The sequence below is a fragment of the Orbicella franksi genome, chromosome 9, assembly GCF_964199315.1.
Source record: "Orbicella franksi chromosome 9, jaOrbFran1.1, whole genome shotgun sequence".
Lineage (NCBI taxonomy): Eukaryota > Metazoa > Cnidaria > Anthozoa > Scleractinia > Merulinidae > Orbicella > Orbicella franksi.
This window is the reverse complement of record NC_138153.1, coordinates 15,556,488-15,583,718: the sequence shown is the minus strand read 5'-3', so window position 1 is coordinate 15,583,718 and position 27,231 is coordinate 15,556,488. Positions and strand designations below refer to the sequence as shown.

Genomic DNA, 27,231 nt, shown 5'->3' with positions numbered 1-27,231 from the left:
GCATGGTTTTGCACTCACCCCTTCAATTATATTTTTTTCTTCTAGGTTATATGGATCAAGCAAAACCCAAGTGGATCAGTTGACTTGCCAGACTTGGATTCTAAACTAAAGGTGCTTGCTTTGTTGTCCAAATGATAATGATGATGATGAAACTTCAGAGGCCACTTAAGTGTTGTAAACATTATTGTCTGCTTGTTGTTTCACATTATTGCTACAAAATCATTACCATTAATTACCAATTAAGTAAACATAGGAAGGCAAAAATCCATACAAAGTGCCACGAGAACACACATCTTTGCAAGCATTTTACCCTCTTCATGAACATTTATATCATGTCCATGTAATGCTAGGCAATATTCATGGTGATTTTCTAGACAGATTGTTTCACGAAGGCACGGGGTGATGGTGTATATTTCTCTTATTAGCCAAGTGCCAAGGCTATACTGTGAGATTATTTCCCCAAGATCCTGACAGTATGGATAGGGTGCAGTGACGTTCACACAAAAAAGACCAGGGGCATATATTATAATGCTCCCAGTAGAGTCCTGAGTAAGCTCGGTTATAGCCTGCAAGCAGACTCAGGTTGGAGCATGAGCATGTGCTGCATAGCCGCAAGCGCAAAATCAAGCAGTGAAGCCGCAAGATGAGAAAGTGAGCTTGCTCTGATCTCTGCAAATTTTTCATCTCCACCCCAGAAACCGCAGAAAAATAAGCCAACTAAATTTCACGGGAAGTATGAACTTTGGCAGCTCAGATTTCTTGGGATTTCATGACAACATGCAAACGCAATAAATGTTGTTGATAAGGTTTTGCCAAAGAAAAACTGTCAATGTTTATGTCTAGCAAGGACATTCACTTGATTCCAAGTGATCTTGCTTTGGCGGTCTGGTCTTTGATGATGCTGGTAGATGGGCAAACGCCTTCATGTATGTTGTTTCGTTGCCTGCTTGCAATCACATACGTTTGTATTATTTAACTCTTCCCATATGCAGTCGGCAACACGGCAAGTACGCCTTGATTCATTAACATACTTTCAACTGCTATTTCCTGCTCCCTCTTTAGTTTTAAATTTAACCAGAAATAGACTGGAACTTTGTTAAAACATCAGTAATACGGGCACTCAACTCTTCCTCTGACTCCCGATGTGGATGACTTATTTTTCCTTGTGAGAATGTGTGGTAAATTACCAACTCCATGGGGATCTAATCGCTCGTCATCAAACATAATAGATTGACAGTTTTCTCGCCTCTCCCACATTTCGACCAATGGTATTTTACTTCGCTCAGGTGAAGCAGAAATGAAAAAATACAGAGATCAAGGCAGGTACACTTTCTTGGCACCTCTTCACAAGACTCCTTCCCACCAGGTCGCTTTGCTCTTCACCGCTCATGCACAACTCAAAGGTGAGCCTGCTTGCAGGTTAGCTTGGTTAATGAGAGAATATCATGATCATGGAGTAGAAAGACATCTTATATTTCATGTGTCCTGTTCTGACTGAAAGCTGACTTGCAGTTTGCTCACATCTGGGATGGGTTGTTCAAAAGCCAGTTTTAACTGAAGAAAAAACAGAATCCCTTGCACAGAAGTAAGTTTGTAGGAAAATAATTCACAAAACTTCAAGAAAACTATGTTTGATCATTTGGAACAGTGCCTGGTCCAATTTACTATTTTTAAATATTGGCTGATTTTAGTAATTGGCCTCCTGAACTATTTTGCTTGTGTAATAACATTCTGGTTTTAAAACAGCTTGGTCCCTTGAAATGCTTGGTCTGTCATTTTCTTCATCTCAAGACCCTTGGCTATTAAATATGACCATTCTAGTCAGTACGACTAGATTTCGGTGGCCTGTGAGTGGTCAGATTAATGGGGTTACAGTTAATGTTGTTTATTTTTCCTATTTTTAGTTTCACTCTTCAAAAGGCAGACAGCTGATTGGCTGTTTTTCAGCAGCATCAAATGTGACAGGTATTTTAACAGACACCAATGCTGTCACTGCCTGTCTGCACAGAAACGGGGCTTTGGCTTTCTGGGATTATGCCACTGCAGGTATAGCAATTGTTATTTTTTAAAGGAGCTCAGTCATGGTTTGCACATTTTGAAAAGTTTAGTCTAAATTTTTCAAATTCGTCGTTTGCAATCCGTGTCAATCTTCGCCATCCTTGACCATCCTTGTTCCTTTATAGTTTATTATTATCCCTTTGATGTTTTTCTATCTTAGTAAACTATTATTTTCAGGTTTCCTTCCATTTAAAGGAGATTTTGTACATGGCCAAAAAAAAGACAAAACATTGTCACTGAGCTCCTTTAATATAGTTTGTACATGTAGTAAGAACAGTCTTCTGTACAAGGAGAGTTTACAAGTACAGTCAGGCTGGAAAATTTTTCGTGATCAATTCTATTATATTTTTTATCATGTTATTTGAAATATCTATTGTAAACAGCAATTTGAACATTTTTGAGCAAACAATTTAATAATATCACATGTTGTGATACAAAATCATGTTTGTTAAATCATTAGATTTGTTCATGAATACATTTTATCTCCCTTTTCTTTCTGCCATGAACAACGTAGGACCTTATGTGGACATAAACATGAATCCTTTGGTTACCAGGTGAGCTTTAATGACTTGTAATTGGTTTCCTGAGCGGTTTTCAATTGAGTGTCGAAAGTTATCAGGTAACTACTTTGGTTTTGGTTTTGCTTTTACCATGGTTTGAGATTGGCTGAGTAGTCTAATTTGGTAAGTAATTAGTTTGGGTTTGGTTTTGGTTTTATGACACTCAATTGAAAACTGTTCTATGTGCAGTGATGAATATATATAATTATATAGAGCTTCCAGACCATTTTCTGGCTTCAATACAGTCTTGTAAAGGCCAATTTACTGCAGATGGCACAACCATATGCAACAAGCTTATGGCAAGTGTTTTGTGTGAATCAAACCAGTCCTATAACTTTTCAAGCAAGTTGTTTCAAGATTGCAAGCTAACCCATCCATTTAATGAACTTATGCTGTCCAATGAGGCCCATGAATTGTTTTAGCTCACAGAAGGGAAATTTCATTCCCTCATTCAAGACATATCATAAGCATCAGCCAGTGAAGTTTCACTTTTCTTCCTGGATACCCGGGGGATGGGAGACCTATATAAAAATTTTGGAGATGCTTGCCAGAAAATTTGAATTAAACCCTTAAAGGAGACCAATCTGGGTGTGGCTCAAGCTGTATTTTACCTCTAAAAGATAACACTTCAAATGACAAGGCTCGATTGCCAGCCCTGTTCAGGAAAGGAGCCCATAAAAGTGAGCCTAAAGATAGAAACAAGAGCGCTTTTTTATTATTATTTCTTCGAGTGCACCCTAGAAGATACTTTGACAGCTAAAAATATCCTAAGAACAACAACCTCGTTCCCAGCCTCTCTCTCCTCTGCCTCTCTTGGTCGTTGGGAGAAAGACCCTGGTTGCAGCTGGTCACATGACAACCTGTGACACAAACTTTTCCACCGGGGTACAGTCAACGAATAATTTTTGTCCATCTCAACTGAAGTGAAAGAAAGGTCATCACTAACCACACACGTACGGGCAAATACACCTTTGAAATTCTCCAGTCATATTCTAAGCTTCACACAGGTCAGACGAAAGATATTTATATACATCCAGCGTATTGAACTATCACTGAATTCAATTCCAGCCGGTCGATTTAATATTGTAAAAAAGTAAAACTGTTCGCTGTTTCATGTTGGCTGAATTAACCTCACGGCACATTGTTCGCTAATAAAACGATGTTTCATCAACCACTTTGCGGAATATAATTCTTGACTATGCCAAGGAACCGAGTTTCAACATCTGTCTAAATATAAATTTGCATAAACCTGATGCAGATGAAATATAAGTGCGGGCTTATGTCACCAAAACTGTAAGTCATTTTGCACTGCTGTAAATCAAATGCAAGTCAGAATACTTGGCTAATTGGCAGTGTGACAGAAATACTTTTTAATAATCAAAATACCGCACAAAGAAGAACATAAATTACCTCCGAATTCAAAGATTCAAGAAATTGATCCACTGGTTTCACTTTGATTCTGTACGTGACATTTTACATGTGCTAACCGTCAAATAGTTTGTGCTCCATTTTGCTGCCGAATTTCTTTGTGAACGAAAGTCTTCTATATTTTGAAGACGGCAGAAATAGTGTAGCATTCCTTATGAGGAAAATTTGACTTCGAACCCCGATAGAGCATGTAGTTTTTAGTGACTGCTCAAACTTTTGAAACCCACAAAATTTGTCACAGCAACAAACAAAACACTCTGCCACCCGTCCCGTGTTCTCTTACTCTGGCTTCCGTCCCGTGTACGGGTGAAGTGAGCGTAGAGCAGGGGGGACGTTATGCAAAGGGGAAAACACCTAACCCTTGCTCCTTGAAATCCCTATCTTTTTTTCTTTCTTAGTATTGTAACAGGTCAAGTGATAAACCTAAACAGTGATACAATTTACACTAAGCTTTGATGCTGTTCGAAAACTAAACAGATTCTTGTGTTCTAGTCCTGGGTGGACTTCCATATGAAAAGGCGGGCGATGCTCGTTGGAAAATTTGAATTAAACCCCCGAAAAAAGACCAGTTTGGGCGTGGCTCAAGCTTTATTTGACCCTTAAAGATACCACGTAAATTGGAATAGTCTCCATTACCAGCTGCTGTTCAGGAAGGGAGCCTGCACTAGTACATGTAGATGGATTTGAGAGAATGGCAGAAATTGAAACTAAAAACGGAAATGAGAGTTTTGACATCTAAAATAGTGGCACTTCATTGTGAACGCCTTAAATGAGACCAGAATCCTTGATTTATACCCCTAAGCGAGACAATGAGCACATTTTTTCATATGGGATACCGCCTTGGATTTTAGTATTTTACGTGCATGAAAACAAGTGAGAGTTGTAATGACAACAAGCGTGACTTAAAATGCTTTTGAGCAACTTGATTGCTTATAAACAAATTAAATTAACTTAAAGTGCATTTTATGTTTGCTATAGTGACGATCAGGGACTTGTCTACAAAGATGCGATATTTATTTCAACTCACAAGTTTGTTGGAGGAGTGGAAACACCAGGTGAACAGACCTTTCGTGTAATTGACAACGTGTCAGATGGAAAAAGAAAAGTTGTTGTTTGTTAAGTTTGGTAGAAATTTGACAAAAATATTCCTCATTTGGTGGTGCATCATAAAGTCAACCTAGTGATCCATCAATCAAGCTGGGTTCCATATACCCTGCGAGACAGAGATTCCCTCCTCCTTCTGCTTGATTGATGGATCACTAGGCTGACTTTATGATGTACCATCACAGGATAACCCAGAGAATTCTCTTTGCTGGCATCCGTTTAATATGCAACGTTCTCTTCCAGTTATACACTGTGACAGTAAATTATCACGAGCACAGCGCAATGACGCCGTAGCTTAACCCAGACGGCTCTATTCAGAGTCAAGGGCAACAACACTAGGCTACCAGGACCCCCATGCCATGGTACTAGCTACTCAGAAAAAATCCAAATTCTCCCAACAGTAGTCGAACCTGTAACCTTCCACACACCGGCACTGAGCTACAGGAGACCTCTGGGGGGGGGGGGGGGGTGGTACCTCACGTAACTACTGTAGCCTGTGCCACTCAAGCCTGAGACAGGGTCTCGGTCAGTAGGGATTTATCATTTTTTTTCGTTGTTTTTCTGTTACGTGCTTTGAATTATTGAATAAGCATATAACTGAAAGAAAAATGAGAGGGGATCGGCTACCTTTGACTCGATCATTCCCACTGACCATGTTTCCATTGCTCGCCTGCTTGTTTAATTGTCCTGGCTGACTGGTGAAGAGTCTGGAACTGACTAATGTTGCAGATACAATATGCTGTCAATTTGCAGGGATCCTTGTAGCCAAGAAGAGTCTGTTTGTGAACCCTGTTCCCTCGGGCTGTGGTGGTGGCTCTGTATTTTTTGTAAGTACAGAAAAAATAATGTCTTTTAAAGGAGTTCAGTCACGGTTTTTGGAGTTATTTTGGCCACGTACAAAATTATCTTTGAATTGAAGGAAGCCTGAAAATGGTAGTTTACTAAGATGGGAAACACCAAAGAGATAATAATAAACCATGAAGTAACAAGGATGGGCAAGGATGGAGAAGATTGACTCGGATTACAAACGATGAACTTGAAAAATTTAGCCTAAACTTTGCAAGAGCGAAAACCGTGACCTAGCTCCTTTAAGAGTTCCTATTAAACCCTCTGTTTCATTAGGGAGCTTAAGAAACCTCGACGGCGACGGCGAGGACAACGTCTATTAAAAAATGATTGTATATTTTACCTACGAATATCGCGGTGCTCTAAAGTCATTTACTTTGTTTATTACTGTTAAAACTATCACGAAACTGAGTCTAGGACACACCGATAAATTCGACATAAAAATTTAATATATTAGCCGTCGTGGTTCACGTTCTCCAAACAGCGCAGAATTTGGTCATTTCACTTTGTTGTTTTGCAGAGGACAGCAAAGAAATGTACCAAGAATTATAACGCACGTGCACAGCCATTGTTCTCCTCATTAAACCTTTTGTTTAGTGACGTTCCCGTTGCCGTTGCCGCCTTGGTTTTCTTAAACTCCTAATAGTAATAATAGAGTCGAAGGTCCCTTGAAATCGAAAAAAAGGGTCCAGCTTCAGAAATGGAGACCAGCTTAAGCGTCCATGTAGGAAAGTTGTCTGCTAATGAGAGGTTGGAAATGTAATGATTGTATGTGGCTGTATCTGCCTCAACTTCGTTCTCAGGGTTCAGCCTGTTCAACCCTGTTCCAATTTTCAGACAGGCTCTGTGCCAGAGGTTGCCCTACACGGGGGTAGGGGTGCGGATAAAAAAAATTCAATCAGTCCCATTTTGAATCGTACGTGGCATGCGGGAGATTGGAACCTAGAAAGGTGGAAAGTTAGGAATTTGGAATGACCTAGGCAACTCCGATCAACAAGTAACTTGCAGTCGAACTGTTCTTGAATTTGTGAAAGATTCTATGTTTGTGTCACCTTTGGTTAAAAAAGACTCGGAAAAAATATCAGTACGAACTTGAAGGCCCCTTGTAATGGCTAAAACATTGAACTTCAAATGCTAAACGAGCACGTGACGATGTAAAAAAAATGTAAATAGTGCAAAATCCTAAAAAAAAAAACATCATTGGTTGTTTATTATTTACACGGACAGACCGGTCACCGTCAAACGTCTGTGCAAATGGTAAGCAAAATTCCCTGATGGTAAGTTCCGTTCGGACTGTCCAATTAACGAATTGACGTAAGTTTTTTTATGCGTCTGTCCACTTATTGATGATAAATTGCGTCATAACATTGTCAAAGTGGCTGTGGAACCACGAGCCGCCGCAGTAAGCTTTGACAATGTTATGACGAAATTTATCATCAATAAGAGGACAGACGCATAAAAAACTGACGTCAAGTTGATTTTTACAATAACAAGACCCCAGAATGGTCAAATGCCGGGAATAAATGAGGTGAAAAGGCGCCCATAGACTTGCAATTGCCGTAAACAAAGATAAGTGAATTTTATTCAAAATGACGCGAACATGGTCAATGGCTTTTCTCGCTTTTTGATTGGCCACTTAAAAAAGTCCATGAAGCTTCATGGGTTAAAAAGTTGACAGATGAACTTGAAAGCTTGCATATATTAAAATTTTATCCGTCTGTACTCTTATTGATAATAAAAGAGCCGATCAGCGCGCGAGAAATTAGACAGTTATTGTAAAATTACCATTCACTCAAAAAACCCAGTTTACCGAGAGAGACTAGGACGAGTTCGACCTGATCATAATTCCAAGATGGCGGTGAAGCATATTTTCCATTCGGATATTTCGGGTGGAGTACCTTTCAAGACGCAACTCTGTTTATTTCTTAAATGTTCCGGTCGGCCGAGCCAAAATTGTCTTTCCATTTACATTCTGATCGAAATTTCCGGAATTTGAGGGTAAATGGTAAACACCATTAACTACCCGCTTTTCAACTTCCGTTTTCTTTGTACTGAATTAAAACACAATGTCAGTATCATAGCACTGTAGTTAGAACTTACATGTATTTTGATAATAAAACCTAATGTAACTTCGCTACATTTTCATTTAATTTTTGCACGTAACATTTCTTTCATATACACAGCTGTAGAAACTCCTCCACAAATTTCTAGCTTCAGTTTAAACACCACCTTATACAAATTAAGTTTCTCTACTTTTTACATAGATTTATTTCAAATATACGCTGTTTTTGGCTATTTCTTTGTATATAAGACTACCATGCAACTAAATGTATAAGGCATGCATGAACTATTATGAAATATCAGTAAGTTTGCATTCTTTCTTAAGTATTGTAGTTTTTTACATGGCACGCTTTGGTCGTTCTCATAAACACCAAAGCGCAGTCCTAGCTCGTTATATACAAAAAGTGTTTATCAACAACGATAAAATTGAGTTTGGAGAATCATGATATATGGGGTATAGCATAGCCAGCCCTACGACTGATGCCGTTAGGCCCCGTCCACACTACACCGGAGAAATTTGAAAACGCAGCTTCATCTCCCGTCCAGACTAATCCAGACTAAACGGAGCTTTTCGGAAACGCTCTTCAAATCGGAGGAATTTGAAAACGCAGCTTTATTTCTACGGTTAAGCCTGCCGTCCACACTAATCCGTCACGAAAATGGAGCTTTTCGAAAACGCTCTTTAAACCTGAGGAATTTTGAAAACGCCGTCTTTGCGTTTTAGTGTAGCGGAAAACATTTTGAGAACAGAGCTCTTCGAAAACGATGGCGTCACGATAATCACGTGATTTCCCTGTCCGCGTTTTCCCCAACCACAAATCCAAAATGACCGATGATTGTTGCGTTTTCAAATTCCTCCGGCGTAGCGTAGATGGAAAATATTTGACGCGCTTTAACAGTGAAACCTCCCTTTTCAAATTTCTCCGTCGTAGTCGGTGGACGGGTCCTTAGTGTGATGAGCGATTTCTGAGCCAAGTAATCATGTTTCGCCCTATGTCGATGATAACGCGCCGAATGTGTCTCATCTTCCAGCAGTAAATTACAGGGTTCAAAACTGAATTGAGAAACACAAGAGTCATTGAGAGAAGAAAAAATTTTTTCAAAGCAATACTCGTACCGTAGACTTCAATGACAGCCATGCAGATTAAGTGAGGTAAATAACAAATCAATAACAAAAGGTATACATAAAATGTACCAAAAGCAGATTTAACGAGGATAGCAAAATGTGCCTTTTCGCCTGTCTGTGTTCCGTGTTGTACTTGGAGAGTGTGGATTTCTCTGTTGTGGTGACGTACGGCTAAATAGATCCTGATGTAGACCATTGCAATAAAAACGAGACCAACAACTGCAAGAATAACGATAACGGGATTGAAAATTTCGGATGGAAGCCACATCGGGGTCAAAGAAATAAACAGACTGAGCAGCCATATTGAGATTACCAGAGCAACAACACGCTTGTGAGTCACATGTTCCTGGTATCTGAGATGAAGATGAATTGCCAAGAACCTGTCTACGCTCACAGCGACAACACCAGAGAACGAAGCGACAGAAAACAAGCACAAAATGTTATGGAACGTCACTTTGTTGCTACAGCGGGAGTTGTGCTGTAACCAGTTGACCAGAAGTGAAGTGTAGAATGGCTGAACTAGTAAACCCACACCAACATCCGAAACAGCGAGACTGAGGAGCAAAGTTTTTAAGGTCGCTGGCAACGAAGACGTTTTCCGTATCGCGTGCATTGTTGCAATGTTTAGCAAGATGGTGGTAAAGCATAGAAAATTGTTGAAGACGCAGTTAGCGATGTAGGTAGAACGGAGGTCCTCAATTTCCAGGTTTGAGGGGAAATACTGCAGCGAGTCTTCACATATTGTATTCATGATAACAATTCAAGTTCAAGACACCTGGCGTTTTCACTTCTCGTCTCGTTTCCCAAGTACAGTTAACGTTCCTACCGGCTTTTTTACACCTTGTGAAAGTATTTCGTTCGTCAGAGCCGTGATGTTCATACGCGAAGGACTAAAATACCTTTGAAAGGAAGCAAGCAGTTTTGTATTTGTTTCCGCAAAAAGTGCAGTTTATTTTTCATCAGATAAACGAAATTGCATGAAAACAATAATATTAGACGTGTGATAACACCATCTGCACTCACTGACAAAACAACGAATTAAGAAAACCTGATTATTAAACAGGCAGAAGGTTTGTCAAATTTTGGTCTTGAGAAAAATATCTTTCTAATTCTACTTCTGAATCAAAATCGTAAGGCTTTGTTGGTTTGTTGGAAAAAAGCCTTCACAGGAAACAGTTATGTACAAGAGGAGAAGCAGGGACATTTTCTTATTATTGCAAAACTAAAGAGAGAACTAACAACGTGTAATTAAAAGCGTTTTATTCAAAAGTTATGCCATATGCTAATCGCTGGTAAACCTGCAAATTTCTGTCAAGCATTGCTTCTCTAAAGTAGTTCCTCTTTTCCTTTGTTTTGGAAATATTGTCAGTGTTTAGTAATTAACGAATTAAAACTGAAATACACATAGGTAGCTATCATTTCGTATTTCATTGGCAGAGAAGACACCGACGTCACGCCGATTGGTTAGCGCGCATTGCGCGAAATTTATTAACCAATCATTAAGCTCAGTCAGTGCACGAAACAAAGTTACCTAAATTTCTGACGTTCTTCTAATAAACGTTTCTTGATGCAACGACACAAGCCAAAAACACATCTTAAATCGGTCAAAAAATGACTGCAGAAGTGGCTTCAAACCAGCGAGAGATGCTTCTGCCGACAGTGTATTTAATTTCGACACCCAGGTTGTTTAACATTTACCCGAAAATTCCGGAAATATCGGTCAGAATGTAAATTATAAGACAATTTTGGCTCGGCCGACGGGAAAATTTTCGAAATAAACGGAACGGCTTGAAAGGTGGTCCAAAAATTTCCAACCAAAATATCCGAGTGGAATTCATCACCGCCATCTTGGAATTATGATCAGGTCGAATTCGTCCTGGGCACTCTCGGTAAATTGGGTTTCTTTTTGAGTACCGTAAATGGTAAATGGACAATCCGAACGGAACTTATACCATCAGGCACTTTTGCTTACCATTTGCACAACCGTTGACGAACCGTAGTATCAATGGCAAACAACCCCACTCTTCTTGTAAAAACTAGAAAATGATTAAAAAGGCTCCATGAGAGCTTCTCAGCAACAAAAGCAGGTTTTTCAGGGTTTTCAGGTTTTTTCGACTGTAGCACGTGATATGCAGGTGCCATATTTGGGCAGCACAATTCACAGCTGTGAAACTGCTTCATCCTTCATTCCCCTTAAATTCTGCGATAACCCGTTAATTTATATAAAACGGGTTAATGAACATCTTTTGCGGGACAAAAATTCCCATGTTTTTAAACATCTCAATTGTTCTAAGCATTGTCGAGAGACAATTGTGATGCCTCCAGTTTTAAAATTATTGATTTTGCTAAGACTTTCTCACAACTTAAAATCAAGGAGAGTTTTCATATTGAACGGTTAAATCCAGAACTCAACAAACAAGTTGAGCATGTCAATTTATCGTTACACATTTAAATGTATCTATTTCAGCTTAGTGGTTTTTAACTATTGTTCTTTTCAAATTTTTATTGGTTAGTTTAAATAAGTTTGCATTTTACGTTAATTTAACTTTATAAAGGGTCATTGTATAGGCTGTTACTAACTACATATATAATAACGATCTTTCTGTAAACCTTATATACTCATTATGGCTGATGATGATGTTTGAAACATCGAAACATGTTCCGAAAACTGAAAAGCGTTGTTGTGTTTTTAAAAATATTTACAACACTTGTGCTATCAAGACCCTTTTATATAAAACAGGACAAAAGTACTAACCAAAGTACTAACTAAACGTTTTCAAATGTACTGCAAGTTCTACAAAAGTACTTACGACACGTTTTCAAATCCAGTGTCGATTTGATTCTTACTCAGCCATACAAAAATTGTGTTCTGTGGTGTTCTATAAGTTATAACTGTATTTTACACCTGCGCAAAGCCTTGGAAAAACTGTCCGAATCTTCCATTACGAACCCGCTTGGCGCTGTCGTTGCATAGTGAACAAGTCTTTATTATTAAAAAGCCAATAACACTACGAATAAAACTGTTTTTTATTTACAACATCGAACAAAACTTTGCTACAAAATCTCTTTTACATGTGTAATTAATATATATTTAAACGTCTTTTTTCTTTCTTTCTTGTGAAGAGTGACCAAACGGCCACTGAACTCAGTGTGTCAGCACAGCATTAATAAGCAAACAACAGTATCAATTCTGTAGTCTTACATTATTAAGGTTTAAAATGTTCTTGTTTGTTCGAGTTCGCGACCCTTGTTCATGTATACAGAACATGTTTATCGTCGCATGGCTGACTCTACGATTACTGCGATAAACGATTTCTGAGCCAAGTGATTATGTTCCGCAGTATTTCCATGATAGTGTGTCCAATATGGGTCATCTTCCAGCAGTAAATTACAGGGTTTAGAGATGAATTAAGAAACATGAGTGTGAAGGAGAAAAAAAATAATCTCTTCAATGGGTCACTTGGGCCGACGATTGTCATGGCGGCCAAACTGATAAAGTATGGCAGATAACAAAACAAAAACACGAGATATACATAGAATACACCGACTGCAGTTTTAATGATGCCAGCAAAATTGGCCATTTCGTCCGTCTGTGTTACTTGTCTTACTTGAAGGACCTGCATGTGATTCTTGTGGCGTCGTACGGCGACATAAATCCTGATATAAACCACCATTGTGAGAAGGAAACCAACAGTAGCTGTAATGCCAAGGAATAGAGCGCGAGTAGCAAGCGAAACCCACAACGATGTTAGAGAAACGAATGCACTAAGACCCCATGTGAAGATCGTCACAGCAAGAACACGCTTGTGAGTTACAAGTTCCTGATATCTGAGATGAAGATGGATCGCCAAGAACCTGTCTACGCCTACAGCGACAACACCAAAGAATGAAGCCGCTGATAACAAAGTCGCAAAGAGGGCAAAAACCTTGTAGGTTATACAGCTGGGAATGTTGTGCTGTAACCACTTTATTAGAAGTGAAGTATAAAATGGCTGAACACATAAACCAACACCAAGATCAGAAACAGCAAGACTCAGGAGCATTGTTCTTAAAGTCTTTGGCAACGAGGACGTTTTTCGTATGGCGTGAATTGTGACAATGTTCAACATAATGGCGGTAAAGGATAGAAAGCTGTTGAAGACACAGTTAGCGATGTAAGTCGAATGAAGGTCTTGGACGTTGGAGGCTTTGGGGTAGTTAGGCAGTTCTAATTCACACGACGATTTCTTCATGACAGTGGCTCAAGTTTCCTTTAAGGCAACGAGTTTTTGTCATATAAAATTGTTTTACGAAGCTAGAATATATAAAGAAGGCCTGCAATTATAAGACCATCTGCACGTCAGTGATTGGCAATGTCAAGAGTTAATGAATGCTCATGTTCTTCATTAAACAACCAAGAGGTTATTAAACAATGGTTTTATTTGTTTAGCGACGAGTAAACTGACAAAAATCTATCATTCAGAACTTCCCCAAGATAGTTGTTTCTAACATTTGCAAGGAAGTTTGTCTTTTCCACGATGTAGTCTAGAGCATTTTGGTATTTAGAGCGGTGATAAAGTAATCAACAAAACAGAACAGGGATAAAACTCTGGGGCGGATACAGGATTTTAGAGAAGGAGGTTCAAGACACGGACCTCCCAAGGCGGTCCCCTGTAGGGGAGTCCGGGGGCATCCTTCCCCGAAAAATTTTTTACAATAGAGATCCTCGGAAATGGGATTTCGGGCATTCTGAGACCAAGTTAACGTCTAACAATGTCTCATTTCTTTTTTTTAATTTTAGTAGTTCGATCAAACGCCAACCCTCCGAAACCCACCTCTATATCCGCCGCAGATACTATATAGCTGCTGGCTGCCCGCGGAGTTTTTTTAACAGCTTCAAAAATGTTTGTGGTAGATGTACTCATTTGTAGAATAATCCTTGGGTTTATTATTTTTCTGGAGAAAATCGACTGCAAAATGTAGCCGTGTCGTTATCAAATTTAAAGACACTCATTGATTATTCATTTCTTTTGTATTTCCTTTATGAATTAGTGCTGATTTTTTTCAAAAAGTAATAAACAAATAGAACAGGAATAAAAATATGTTGCTGCTGGCTGTCCGCGTAAGACTTCGTTGAAGCCAGCTGTCTGACTGCCTTCCTTTTGCGCTTGATTGGTCGAGAAGATAACACCTTGGCTTTGATTGGCCAGAGCGTGTGGCATGTGTTTTATTGACCAATCAGGGGGCTTGGTGAGCAGAACAAAGTGCTCTCAGATGGGCTGAGGAGGGCAAGGACTATGGACGCAGAAGGACCGAGGGAAAAACATTAGAGCAAGGTGAATATACATTTAAAGCATTCTCGTCCCCATAGCCCTTTTCGCTTCTCTTAGCCGGCGTGGCCTTGGCACGAGAGACGGAGGGCTCTGGGGACATAGGATTTGCCGATTAATAGCCCTTTTCACGGTTACTTTTGCTTATTTGCATTACAATAAAATCTAGCATGTATGTGAGGCAATTTCGGGCTAGTTTGTAGTTTTAGCTCGAAATTGTCTCGCATCCACGTTGGATTACATTGTAATGCAAATGAGAAAAATTAACCGTGAAAAGGGCTATTGGAATGTATTTGATTGGGTGTTTGAAAACAAAGATCTCTTGAACGGAAGTCAAAATGTTGGTAAGGAAGTGCGTATTGCTGGCGCAAAAATATGAAACAGCTGTGACCAGCTGTGTTTAAAAGTGGAGGACCTTTAGCTGACCTAAACCGGTTTAGCTTCACGGACTGATCTCGCATCAAGGCATTTAAAAGCGAAACAACCAAATTGAACTATTCAGTTGCTCCATGCCTGGACTCAAAAACAATGGGCAATAACTGAAAACTGAATCAATGAGTTGCCAACGCGTGTCGGTGTGTATTTCTTGAAATAATAGTATTCCTTATCACCTCTTTCTGTTCTACACTGAAGGAAACATTCTCCAAATTGATACCACTTACGACCTGAGACAATGATTCCTCGAATCCTACCTCGACGGCCGCCATTGACAATCCCATGCAAGTTATAAAAACATTACGACTGCATACATGAAGACCGGAAGTCCTAGAATCTAGGACTGGGAAATCCTCTGTCTCCAGAACCCTTTGTTTCACGTGCCAAGGCCGCGCGCGCTAAGAGAAGCGAAAAGGGCTATGGGGACGAGAATGCATTTAAACATGTTAAAAAATACCATGTCGCCTTGTGGGTCTTGCTTGGTCATACAAAAATTGCGTGCTGGATTTTATACGTCGGAGTAAAATAACTGTATTTTACTCCGCGTAAAGCCCTTCAGAAAAAAACACCTGTTCGAATAAACTATGCCATAGCTAAAACAGTTAACAGCAAATCTGGCGCGTGCACGTTTCTCCCTTTCAATTCCAGTGTCTTCGTCATTGCAAAGCCAATAACACTGCGAATAAAACTGGTTTTTATTTACAACAGCGAACAAAACTTTGTTACATACTCTGTTTCATTTAAATATATGCAATTAATTTATTTTAAATGATTTTTTATTTCACGTTTTAAGAATCACAAAACAAAAAAGTCAGTGTATCAGGCAACAATAAATGGTCTTGCACTAATCAGTTTGAAAACGTTCTTGTTTACCCGAGTTCGCAGTCTTTGTTCATGTTTTCAGAACATGTTTATTTACAGCATGGCTGACTCTACGATTACTGCGATGAACGATTTCTGAGCGAATTGATTATGTTCCTCAGTATTTCCATGATAGTGTGTCGAATATGTTTCATCTTCCAGCAGTAAATTACAGGGTTCAGAGATGAATTAAGAAACGCGAGTGTGAAGGAGAAAAAAAATAATCTCTTCAACGGGTCACTTGGGCCGACGATTGCCATGGCGGCCAAACTGATAAAATATGGCAGAAAACAAAACAAAAGCACGAGATATATATAGAATACACCGACTGTAGTTTTGACAATGCTAGCAAAATTTGCCATTTCATCTGTCTGGTCTGCTTGTTGTGCTTGAAGAGCCTGGATCTGATTCTTGTGGCGTCGTACAGCTAAATAAATCCTGATATAAACCACTGTTGTAAGAAGGAGACCAACAATTATTATAATGCCTTCGAATAGAGTCCGAGTAGTAGGCGATACCCACAACGATGCCAGAGAAGTTAATGCACCAAGAACCCATGTTGAGATCGTCACAGCAAGAACTCGCTTGTGAGTTACAAGTTCCAGGTATCTGAGATGAAGATGAATCGCTAAGAACCTGTCTATGCCTACAGCGACAACACCAAAGAATGAAGCCACTGTAAACAAAAGCCCAATGAAGAAAAAAACCTTGTAGGTTATACAGTTGGGAATGTTTTGCTGTAACCACTTTACCAGAAGTGAAGTATAAAATGGTTGAACAAATAAACCAACACCAAGATCAGAAACAGCAAGACTTAGGAGCAATATTCTTAACGTCTTTGGCAAAGACGACGTTTTTCGTATGGCGTGAATTGTGACAATGTTCAACATGATGGCGGTAAAAGATAGAAAGCTGTTGAAGACACAATTAGCGATGTAAGTCGAATGAAGGTCTTGGACGTTGGAGACGTTGGGATAGCTAGGCAGTTCTAATTCACACGATGATTTCTTCATGACTGTGCCTCTAATTCACACGACGATTTCTTCATGACAGTGCCTCAAGTTTCGTTTAAGGCAACAAGTTTTTGTCATATAGAATTGTTTTACAAGGCTAGAATATATAAAAAAGTCCTGCAATAAGACCATCTGCATGTAAGTGATTGGCAATGTGAAGAGTTAATCAATGCTCGTGTTCTTCATTAAACAACCAGAGATTATGAAACAATGGTTTTATTTGTTTATCGACGAGTAAACTTACAAACATCTGTCATGCAGAACTTCCCCAAGATAGTTGTTTCTAATATTTGCAAGGACGTTTGTCTTTTCCACGATGTAGTCTAGAGCATTTTGGTATTTAGAGCGGTGATAAAGTAATAAACGAATCAGAACTGGAATAAAAATCTGGGGCGGATACAGGATTTTAGAGAAGGGGGTTCAAGACACGGACCTCCGAAGACGGTCCCCTATATGGGAGTCCGGGGGCATCCTTCCCCGAAAAATTTTTTACAATAGAGATCCTCGGGAATGGGATTTCGGGCATTCTGATGCCAAGTCAGCGTCTAACAATGTCTCATTTTTTTTTTTAATTTTAGTAGTTCGATCAAACGCCAACCCTCCGAAACCCCTCTAGATCCGTCGCAGATAATATGTAACTGCTGGTTGCCAGCGGAGTTCTTTGAACAGCTGTCTGTCTGTCTGTCTGTCTCTGTCTGTCTGTCTGTCGGTCGGTCGGTCGGTCGGTCGATCGATCGATCGATCGATCGATCGATCGATCGATCGATCGATCGATCTATCTATCTATCTATCTATCTATCTATCTATCTATCTATCTATCGGGGGACACCAATTTGGTCCCCCCCCCAAAAAAAAATTCTTCAGGGGCGAATGACGTCATGTCTATGTTCGTCCATGTGCTTTCTTTCGAGTGTGGAGGAAGCACAGTATTGTGGACTGTAGCGGATACTGAAGTTGTTTATTTAAAGTTCGAAGTCAATGTTAATGGCATTTAAAAACCTTGCTGACATGTCTTAACGAAATGTGGACGACTGTAGTTTGGCTGCGTGTTGTGTACCCTCTTCTCTTCAACCGAAACCAATGCTGCTTTTTGCTCAATAAATTAAAAGAGGAAATGAGTTTCATTTCTCTGGCCCAGGTTTCTGTGCGCGAACTATTATGTAACGTAAACCCAACGAAAGTGTTTACATATGAAATGAGTTCAACTCCCACAGGGTTACTTTGATACACGAACATGTCCTCCGTTCCATTGTTTCGGAAGTTAAAATGCCCTGTAGCTGTTACCCCAAAGCCAAGGCGATTCAAAGTCGCGTTCGTAAACAAAATAATTGTCCTAGTTTTGGTACTAAAAGCACATTGTCTCGCATACCGACGGAACAAACATGGTTGGTGTCGATTTACACGGTCACTCTAAAACATGGACTGCGGACTGCGGACTGCGGACTGCGAACTACGGACTACGGACTGGGTATGAAACACAGACTTATGTATAAATCGCGGACTAAGCATTACGGACTGGGCATAAAACGCGCGCGGGCATGTTTTTTACTGACCGGTCGTAACTAATATTACACAATACATGTAAAAACGAGAGTAAACCTACTCGTATGCACGTGTTTTGCGATCAAATCATTTGTTTTTGCCCCTGCTGTAGGAAGATCAATTTCACGCCTACCTAACAGCTCAGGCACAAAATGCTTTCCCTAGAATTTTTTTTTTTTTTTTTTTTTATCATACCAAGCCTGCTTTGCGATCAATTTATTTGTTTTCGCCCTTGCTGAAGGGAGACCAATTTCACGCCTACTTAGCAGCTCAGGCACAAAATGCTGTCCCAAGAATTTTTGTTTTTTTAACATAGCAAGCCCGCCAAAACTCGAAGGCACTTACTACTAGTTTGTAGAATAATCCTTGCGTGTATTATTATTTTTATGGAGAAAATCGGCTGCAAAATTTAGCCGTGTCATTTTCACATTTAAAGACACTCATTAAACATTCATTTCTTTTGTACTTCCTTTATGAAGTATTAATGAGTTTTTGAAAAAATTATAAACAAATAGAACAGAAATGAAAATATGTTGCAGCTGGCTGTCCGCGTAGGACTTGCCAACGCCAGTCGGTGTGTGTTTCTTGAAATAACAATGTCCCTTGTCGCCTCTTTTTGTTCTACACTGACGGAAACATTCTCCAAATTGATACCGTTTAAGGTCTGAGACAATGATTCCTCGAATCCTGCCTCGACGGCCGCCACTGTCAATCCCATACAGGTTATAGAAACATCGCGACTGCATACATAAAGACTGGAAGTCCTAGAATCTAGGACTGGGAAATCCTCTGTCTCCAGAGCCCAGTTCGTTTCTCGTGCCAAGGCCGCGCCGGCTAAGAGAAGCGAAAAGGGCTATGGGGATGTTAAAAAATACGATGTCCCCTTTTGGGTCTTGTGTGGTCGAATAAAACTTGTGTGCTAGATGTTATACGTCGGAGTAAAAATAACTGTATTTTACTCCGCGTAAAGCCCTTCAGAAAAAAACATCTGTCCGAATACAGTATGTCATAGCTAAAACAGTGAACAACAGATCTAACGCGTGCACGTTCCTCGCTTTCAATTCCAGTGTCTTCATCATTGAAAAGCTAATAACACTGCGAATAAAACTGGTTTTTATTTGCAACAGCGAACAAAACTTTGCTACATACTCTCTTTCATTTAAATATATGTAATTAATTTATTTTAAATGATTTTTTATTTCACGTTTTAAGAATCACAAAACAAAAAAGTCAGTGTATCAGGTAAAAATAAATGGTCTTGCACTAATCAGTTTGAAGACGTTCTTGTTTACCCGAGTTCGCAGTCTTTGTTCATATATACAGAACATGTTTATTTACAGCATGGCTGACTCTACGATTACTGCGATAAACGATTTCTGAGCGAATTGATTATGTTCCTCAGTATTTCCATGATAGTGTGTCGAATATGTTTCATCTTCCAGCAGTAAATTACAGGGTTTAGAGATGAATTAAGAAGCACGAGTGTGAAGGAGAAAAAAAGTAATCTCCTCAACGGGTAACTTGGGCCGACGATTTTAATGGCGGCCAAACTGATAAAGTATGGCAGATAACAGAACAAAAACACGAGATATACATAGAATACACCGACTGCAGTTTTAATGATGCCAGCAAAATTGGCCATTTCGTCCGCCTGTGTTACTTGTCTTACTTGAAGGGCCTGCATATGATTCTTGTGGCGTCGTACGGCGACATAAATCCTGATATAAACCACTATTGTGAGAAGGAAACCAACAATAGCTGTAATGCCAAGGAATAGAGCGCGAGTAGCAAACGAAACCCACAACGATGCCAGAGAAACGAATGCACTAAGACCCCATATGAAGATCGTCACAGCAAGAACACGCTTGTGAGTTACAAGTTCCTGATATCTGAGATGAAGATGGGTCGCCAAGAACCTGTCTACGCCTACGGCGATAACACCAAAGAAAGAAGCCGCTGATAACAAAGTCGCAATGAGGGAATGAGCCTTGTAGGTTATACAGCTGGGAATGTTGTGCTGTAACCACTTTACCAGAAGTGAAGTATAAAATGGCTGAACACATAAACCAACACCAAGATCAGAAACAGCAAGACTTAGGAGCAATGTTCTTAAAGTCTTTGGCAACGACGACGCTTTCCTTATGGCGTGAATTGTGACAATGTTCAACATGATGGCGGTAAAGGATAGAAAGCTGTTGAAGACACAATTAGCGATGTAAGTCGAATGAAGGTCTTGGACGTTGGAGACTTTGGGATAGTTAGGCAGTTCTAATTCACACGACGATTTCTTCATGACTGTGCCTCTCATTCACACGACGATTTCTTCATGACAGTGGCTCAAGTTTCCTTTAAGGCAACGAGTTTTTGTCATATAAAATTGTTTTACGAAGCTATAATATATAAAGAAGGCCTGCAATAAGACCATCTGCACGGCAATGATTGGCAATGTCAAGAGTTAATGAATGCTCATGTTCTTCATTAAACAACCAAGAGGGTATTGCGTAATAGTTGTTTTGCTTATCGACGAGTAAACTTACAAACATCTGTCATTCAGAACTTCCCCAAGATAGTTCCTCCTTCTTGTTGTTTCTGATATTTGCAAGTGTTTTTATTTCTTCATGCAGTCTAGGGCATTTTGTCATTTAGAGTGGAGGGAAAAATATCGCAAGAATCGAAATTGGAAAGAAATGTAACTGCTGGGTGCACGCAGAAACTTCTTGGAAGCCAACTGTCCGACTGCTTTCTTCTTGCGTTTGATTGGTCGAGAAGATAGCACCTTGGCTCTTATTGGCCAGAGAGCGTGTTGCACGACTTTTATTGACCAATCATAAGGCTCCACGAGCGTAAGAGAGTGCTCTCAGGTGGACTGGGGAGGGAAAATCATTAGAGCAAGATCAATTCAAACATGTTAAACAAATACGATGCCCGTTTTGGTTCTTACTCTGTCATACGAAAATTGTATGCTAGCTACATACATACATACATACATCACTTTATTTACCCTCGGATTTCAGAGTAGTTTATGCAGCTAATATCTCCGAGCATTTAACCATCAGATGAGAGATAGACCACCACACCGGGAACTACGTCCCCTACTCTTTTCGATTAGTGTGTGGGTTCTTTTACGTCCCACAGAATTAATTTTTGAAGAGTTGTGAGACGGGGCCTACGGTTTATCGTCCTTATCCGAGAAGACTAGAAAGTCTAACCATTTGCAGATGTCATTACAAAGGCAGCACTTTCTCCTCAATTATTTAAAGACCCTGAGTGTTGGTCCGGCCGGGGTTTGAACCTGCGACCTCCCGCACGCTAGTCCGGTGCTCTACCACTGAGCTAACCGGTCGGCGGTTATAGCTAATTTATTTTGGTATGAAAGTACTTTAGTCAGGAAAACTTATCTGATTTTACCGTTAATAACCCTCACAGCTCCTGTCACAAAGTCACCAACATAAGCAGAATCGAAAAGAAGGATACAAGGAAATGGAATAAGACTACAATATGATTATAGCCAATAAAGAAGTGTCAAGACTTCATGAAACTTGCTCGTGTCATTCTCAGGTTACTATTGACTCTGAAGATGACTTACGCTTGGGTTGTCGAAACGTCAGTTACCCACTGCAGCTTTTGCTCACTAGCGACATAAACACATGAACGACATAACGACGTAATCGCTTTTGTAAGTACAGTTGAACCTTCGGTTACGACCACCTCTCCTAAGCGACCAGTTTTTTTCCAAGTCAAATCACTGTATTTGGAACCTCTTATAAGCGACTACCTCTCGTAAGCGACCGCGACCACTTTCAGAGCTAAAAGTTTGAAGTTTTCTTTTGTTTTTAACCTCCCGTAAGCGAGCACTCGACAGATAATAGAGTGAAAACTGGATAATAAGATGTTGTAACATTCTGGCCTTCCAGGGTAGTACAAGAGACGGACATTTCTCAAAGGGAAGTACCGCATTTTTCTCGAAATTGAGTTTACACACGACTAAAACATTTAAAACATGGGCTAAGTCTCTGCGGTTACCATATACTAATGAGGTAAAATTTTTACCCAATATGATCTGAGCTCTCGTAAGCGACCGCCTAGGCTTGACATTTTGGGTGGTCGCTTACGGGAGGTTCGACTGTAATGTGAACATCGGTAAAAAGACATATGGGAAAGATCAGGTTTTCCTTATGCCGTTACGTTCAAGCTGACGTAACGTTGCTATTATGTCATGGAGTGAGGGTGTTCACACTGCAAACATAACGACATGACGACATGACGTCCTTGTTATGTCGCTAGTGTGAACTAAAGTGAACGATTCTCACCCAGACGGATGCACCAGACGAACTCGTTTGGTATATTCAGACCTTGATTTACGATCTAAAAGAAAACGAATAGATATCACCGGCTACAGTCTGTTCGAAACGTGACAGTAAACATAAAGAGAACACAACTGTTTTCTATGTTAATGGTGGTAAAGCTGCGAACCTAATCTATTTCTATTTTGCCATGCCTCTTTTCGGCTTTTCTGTGTTTCTTTTAAGTTTTTCTGCAATTTTAATTGTGATCATCACAAATGACTAGTTGGTAAGTACCAACATACCTAAAATTGCGTTACCTAGCCCCCTTATGTGCTCTGACTTAATGCTCAAGTCCACACCGGACTCAAATGTTACCGCACTTAAAATGACGTCGTCAGCCGCCAGATTACAGCTTCGTTTGAGAATCCTCTTTACCGCTTTCTGTGACAGAAATTCAATCAGGATCTGTTTTGTCTTATATGTGTTTCGCATTTAGGTGACGGAAAATTCTCACAGATACCTGAAAGAAATCGAGATGAGAGAGGAAGCTGGTACGCCCGCCATTGTCGGGGCTATCAGAGCGGGACTTGTGTTTCAGCTAAAACAGGTACATGGCAACCATCTGGAAACACTAAAGACTATTTATTGTCGCAATACAAAAGTTCAAATGAAGCCTGAAATTACTGCTGAAGTTGAAGCTTAAGAGCTACGCTTTCGCCGACCCACAGCATCATCAGCGATGGCTTACATCGGTGAAAGCTCTGGTTTTAACCTCCAACTTAAAGGAGCTCAGTCACGGTGTTTTGTCTTTTTTTGGCCACGTACAAAATCTCCTTTAAATGGAAGGAAACCTGAAAATAATAGTTTACTAAGATAGAAAAACATCAAAGAGATAATAATAAACCATAAAGGAACAAGGATGGTCAAGAATGGCGAAGATTGACACGGATTGCAAACGACGAATTTGAAAAATTTAGGCTAAACTTTTCAAAATGTGCAAACCGTGACTGAGCTCCTTTAAACAGGACAGCAGTTTCAGGCCTCATTTGAACTTTTCTATTCTTGTTTTGAAACTGTTATTGAAGGACTATTTCCAAAGACTATTAGGGCAAGGAAACGATGACGGTGCCAATGACGATAAGGTTGCATTCATTTACTATTAAAGGGATACCAGTCATATGAAGTTTCACTATCATTGGTATTTTTCTCTATTTTTTGTCAAAACTCTGCTAAGCTTAAAGGAGCTCAGTCACGCTATTTCGAGTTAATTTGGCGAATGGCCACTAAAAAAAGAACCTTAAAATTGAAGGAAACCTGAAAATAGTTTTACCTGAGATCGAAAAACACCACAGAGATAGTAATAAACCATAAAGGAACGAGGATGGTCACGGATGACACGGATTACAAACGACGAACTTGAAAAATTTAGGCCGAACGTTTCAAGATGCGCAAACCGTGAGGTAGCTCCTTTAAGGACATTCACTCTTACCCAAAACGAGCCCAGAACACTAAGATTTTCAGGTTTCTTTCCATATAAATATGCAATTGGATTTTGACTTTTCGAATTCATGTTCGTGATAGTCAGAGGATTTTACTTGCTACTGCTTTTTAATTTGAGAGCCGGCTAAAATGTTATCCTTAAATGGTCTAGATAGCAGCAGACATGTAAAGATTTTAAGGAAAACGACCACTTTTTTAAGTTTAAAAAACATGTTTCGACAGAACTTCTGTCATCTTCAGTTGAATGAATGATTACAAAGCAAGTTGAATAATAAGTAGGCAAAAATGCTAATTAAGACAAATAGTAACAACAGAACGTGAAAAGGTGTAAATTAAAAGGATAATTTTAGATTTACATGGTGTAATTGCTGATTGAGGCAAGGTAGGCTATCCATATTCAAAAAGAACTACCTTGCCTCAATCAGCAATTACACCATGTAAATCTAAAATTATCCTTTTAATTTACACCTTTTCACGTTCTGTTGTTACTATTTGTCTTAATTAGCATTTTTGCCTACTTATTATTCAACTTGCTTTGTAATCATTCATTCAACTGAAGATGACAGAAGTTCTGTCGAAACATGTTTTTTAAACTTAGAAAAGTGGTCGTTTTCCTTATCCTTAAATGTTTTTGTTGCCTTAACGTTTTGATGTACCTTTCATTAAGGAAATTGGAGCAGCTGCCATTATGACTAGAGAGGAAGAGCTATGCAGGTTAGTTAAATTTTCAAAATAAACTTTAACGATACGCAAAATTTTCCTTCAAATACACTATTTTATGTATTTAATTATTACAAAATGCTAAAGGAGCAAAGGATAAGGAAATGCTTCTGACGAACTTTTCCCCCAAATGTCAAAACAATGGAAATGCTGTGATGTAGCATTTGCACAATGGTGCTAAAATACTGGATAACAGTCACCATTCTGCAATGTTTGTTCTTATGTTGACTGTCCCCTTGTTAGCTGTTTTCAATGTTACAATTTCGTGCGGTCGGGAACCCAACTCAAGAGGGAAGATGTCCTGAACTGTAATCTGTATTTTTTTCATTTACAGGAAAGCATTGGCGGCATGGAGCAGTAGCAGTAACCTTGTTCTTCTAGGCAGCACTTCGGTCCCTCGTCTCCCTATATTTTCCTTCCTCATCAGGCACCCAATCGCTGGGGTGTTCTTACATCACAACTACGTGTGTGCCTTGCTTAATGACTTGTTTGGAATACAGGCTCGTGGAGGGTGTGCTTGTGCGGGCCCCTATGCGCAGGTGTCTGCTATTCTTGTACTTATAATTTGCCTGTTAATGTCCTCCAATAGACCATTTTACAGTTGTCTGCTCCATGGCCTGGCCTTTGAATGGTTGCGAGGCCACAGGTGACCTTGTGATACAGACCTCACTATTTTTGTTGTGCATGTAAATCAAGTTGTTTTAATGCTAACTAGTTTGCGTTTAAATGAGAAAAGCAGAGAGGTCTGTATCAAAGCAAGGTCACCTCCAGTCTCGCTTGCAATCATAGGCCAGGTAACTAAGCACCCAGCTATAAAATGGCTTATTTGCATAGAGCGTTTTAAGGTTAGTAAATGTTATTTTTAGCTAGATTTTCCGGAAACAAATTCTAAACTTCGTCTCATTTCGCTCCTGAAACGTTAGCTGAGTTTATCGGAAAGTAAAGACCGATTTTAATTTATTTTATTTTGGTAGAGTCTTTTGGGAATAAATGAACGACTGGCAAAGGAGATTGAAGATCTCCTACTGGAAGACAGGTGTGTGTCTATGTCAGTTTCATTTTTATCCTTTGATTTTTCGCTCCTTTTGTCTTAGCATGTTATTTTATCATTTGTTTTCTACTTCTTACATCCTTTAAAGTTTCCTTATTTTTTCGCAGTCGCTTAGACAGGGTTCATCTTCGACGATACCAGGAATATTCTGAACGAGAAATTTTAAGGTAAATATTTTAACACTTGAAAAAGCGCTGAACTGGTGACAATCTTTTCCCTTTAATCGCAATACTTTGGCCACTGTTGACAAATCCATTTTATTTCCTTACGGCTTTACATTTCTTGACTTTGTTTTGCTATTTTCTTTACTTTACCTATAGAATGTATCGATCTAAATGCCCGATATAGTGTAAATAAAAAATTGAATTGAATATGCGAAAACACTTTGAAAACTTGATGTGGGGTACAACGTAAACATCGACTTTTAGAGTAATAGTAAGGCCCGGTCCACACTATGAGGAATTTAAAAACGGAGGGGAGTCACTCTAAAAGCGCATTAAATGTTTTCCGTCCACATTACGCCGGAGGAATTTGAAAACGCAACAATCACCGGTCATTTTGGATTTGTGTTTGAGGAAAACTCGGTCAGGGAAATCACGTGATTATCGTGACGTCATCGTTTTCGATAAACTCCGTTTTCAAAATGTTTTCCATCCACACGAAAACGAAAAGCCGACGTTTTGAAATCCCTCCGGTTTGAAGAGCGTTTTCAAAAAGCTCCGTTTTCGTGACGGATTAGTGTGGACGGTAGGCCTAAACGTAGAAATAACAAGGCTGCGTTTTCAAATTCCTCTGGTTTACAGAGCGTTTTCAAAAAAGCTCCGTTTTCGTGTCGGATTAGTGTGGACGGTAGGCCTAACCGTAGAAAGAAAGCTGCGTTTTCAAATTCCTCCGGCGTAGAGTGAATTCCATAGAAAGTGACGCAGTATTTTTTTGTTCCAAACATTGACACCCTGTTACCGTTCTTGGATTAATTTATAGACCAGGCTTTGTCCGTCTCAATTTGCCGTATTTCATGTCACACGATGCTGTGGAGTTTGTTTTAAAAGCAGTGGAGATGGTGGCAGAACATGGCTGGAAGCTTCTTCCACAGGTACACAAAAAAGAAAAGCACTGTGATAACAGAAAGATATGTGAACACATCAATAATCATAATAATCATTGCAGTTATATGCACAACTTATGCAGCTGTGAAATTGAAGCCTGAAATTTTACAGCTGCCTAAGCTATGTACATAACTTCGATGATCATGTAATCTTGTTTTCATATTTTTCTCGGCAGTTCAAATATATGATCTTTCATATGCTCACTTGCAGACAGATATGTCGTTC

At 39.5% G+C, this 27,231-nt stretch overlaps 5 protein-coding genes across 5 annotated transcripts in view; 1 reads left to right on the top strand and 4 right to left on the bottom strand.

Annotated features, from left to right (window-relative positions):
* The window catches only part of LOC145498735 (uncharacterized), a 41,115-nt gene that overhangs the window by 5,980 nt on the left and 7,904 nt on the right, over positions 1-27,231 (top strand). The window contains exons 6-16 of the mRNA XM_081478663.1: positions 46-111; positions 1,905-2,046; positions 2,573-2,612; positions 5,025-5,101; positions 5,904-5,977; positions 23,126-23,236; positions 24,797-24,843; positions 25,184-25,388; positions 25,824-25,885; positions 26,008-26,067; positions 26,882-26,993. Of these exons, the coding sequence (XP_081334789.1) occupies positions 46-111; positions 1,905-2,046; positions 2,573-2,612; positions 5,025-5,101; positions 5,904-5,977; positions 23,126-23,236; positions 24,797-24,843; positions 25,184-25,388; positions 25,824-25,885; positions 26,008-26,067; positions 26,882-26,993 (996 nt within the window). The remainder of the gene's footprint in view (positions 1-45; positions 112-1,904; positions 2,047-2,572; positions 2,613-5,024; positions 5,102-5,903; positions 5,978-23,125; positions 23,237-24,796; positions 24,844-25,183; positions 25,389-25,823; positions 25,886-26,007; positions 26,068-26,881; positions 26,994-27,231) is intronic.
* LOC145498755 (adenosine receptor A3-like) lies at positions 8,510-11,599 on the bottom strand. Its single transcript, XM_081478688.1, has one exon. The coding sequence runs from the start codon at positions 9,932-9,934 to the stop codon at positions 9,005-9,007; it is 930 nt and encodes a 309-aa protein (XP_081334814.1). The 5' UTR covers positions 9,935-11,599; the 3' UTR covers positions 8,510-9,004.
* LOC145498753 (beta-4C adrenergic receptor-like) lies at positions 11,798-13,415 on the bottom strand. Its single transcript, XM_081478686.1, has one exon. The coding sequence runs from the start codon at positions 13,413-13,415 to the stop codon at positions 12,480-12,482; it is 936 nt and encodes a 311-aa protein (XP_081334812.1). The 3' UTR covers positions 11,798-12,479.
* On the bottom strand, positions 15,862-17,457 carry LOC145498754 (adenosine receptor A2b-like). The gene has a single exon (XM_081478687.1). The coding sequence runs from the start codon at positions 16,799-16,801 to the stop codon at positions 15,866-15,868; it is 936 nt and encodes a 311-aa protein (XP_081334813.1). The 5' UTR covers positions 16,802-17,457; the 3' UTR covers positions 15,862-15,865.
* LOC145498751 (adenosine receptor A2b-like) lies at positions 17,477-23,113 on the bottom strand. Its single transcript, XM_081478683.1, has one exon. It carries the CDS (start codon positions 20,649-20,651, stop codon positions 19,701-19,703), a length of 951 nt encoding a protein of 316 aa, XP_081334809.1. The 5' UTR covers positions 20,652-23,113; the 3' UTR covers positions 17,477-19,700.

Excerpts from the sequence above, each read along its gene's own strand:
- LOC145498755 (XM_081478688.1), bottom strand. The coding sequence starts at position 9,934 with ATGAATACAATATGTGAAGACTCGCTGCAGTATTTCCCCTCAAACCTG.
- LOC145498753 (XM_081478686.1), bottom strand. The coding sequence starts at position 13,415 with ATGAAGAAATCGTCGTGTGAATTAGAACTGCCTAACTACCCCAAAGCC.
- LOC145498754 (XM_081478687.1), bottom strand. The coding sequence starts at position 16,801 with ATGAAGAAATCATCGTGTGAATTAGAACTGCCTAGCTATCCCAACGTC.
- LOC145498751 (XM_081478683.1), bottom strand. The coding sequence starts at position 20,651 with ATGAGAGGCACAGTCATGAAGAAATCGTCGTGTGAATTAGAACTGCCT.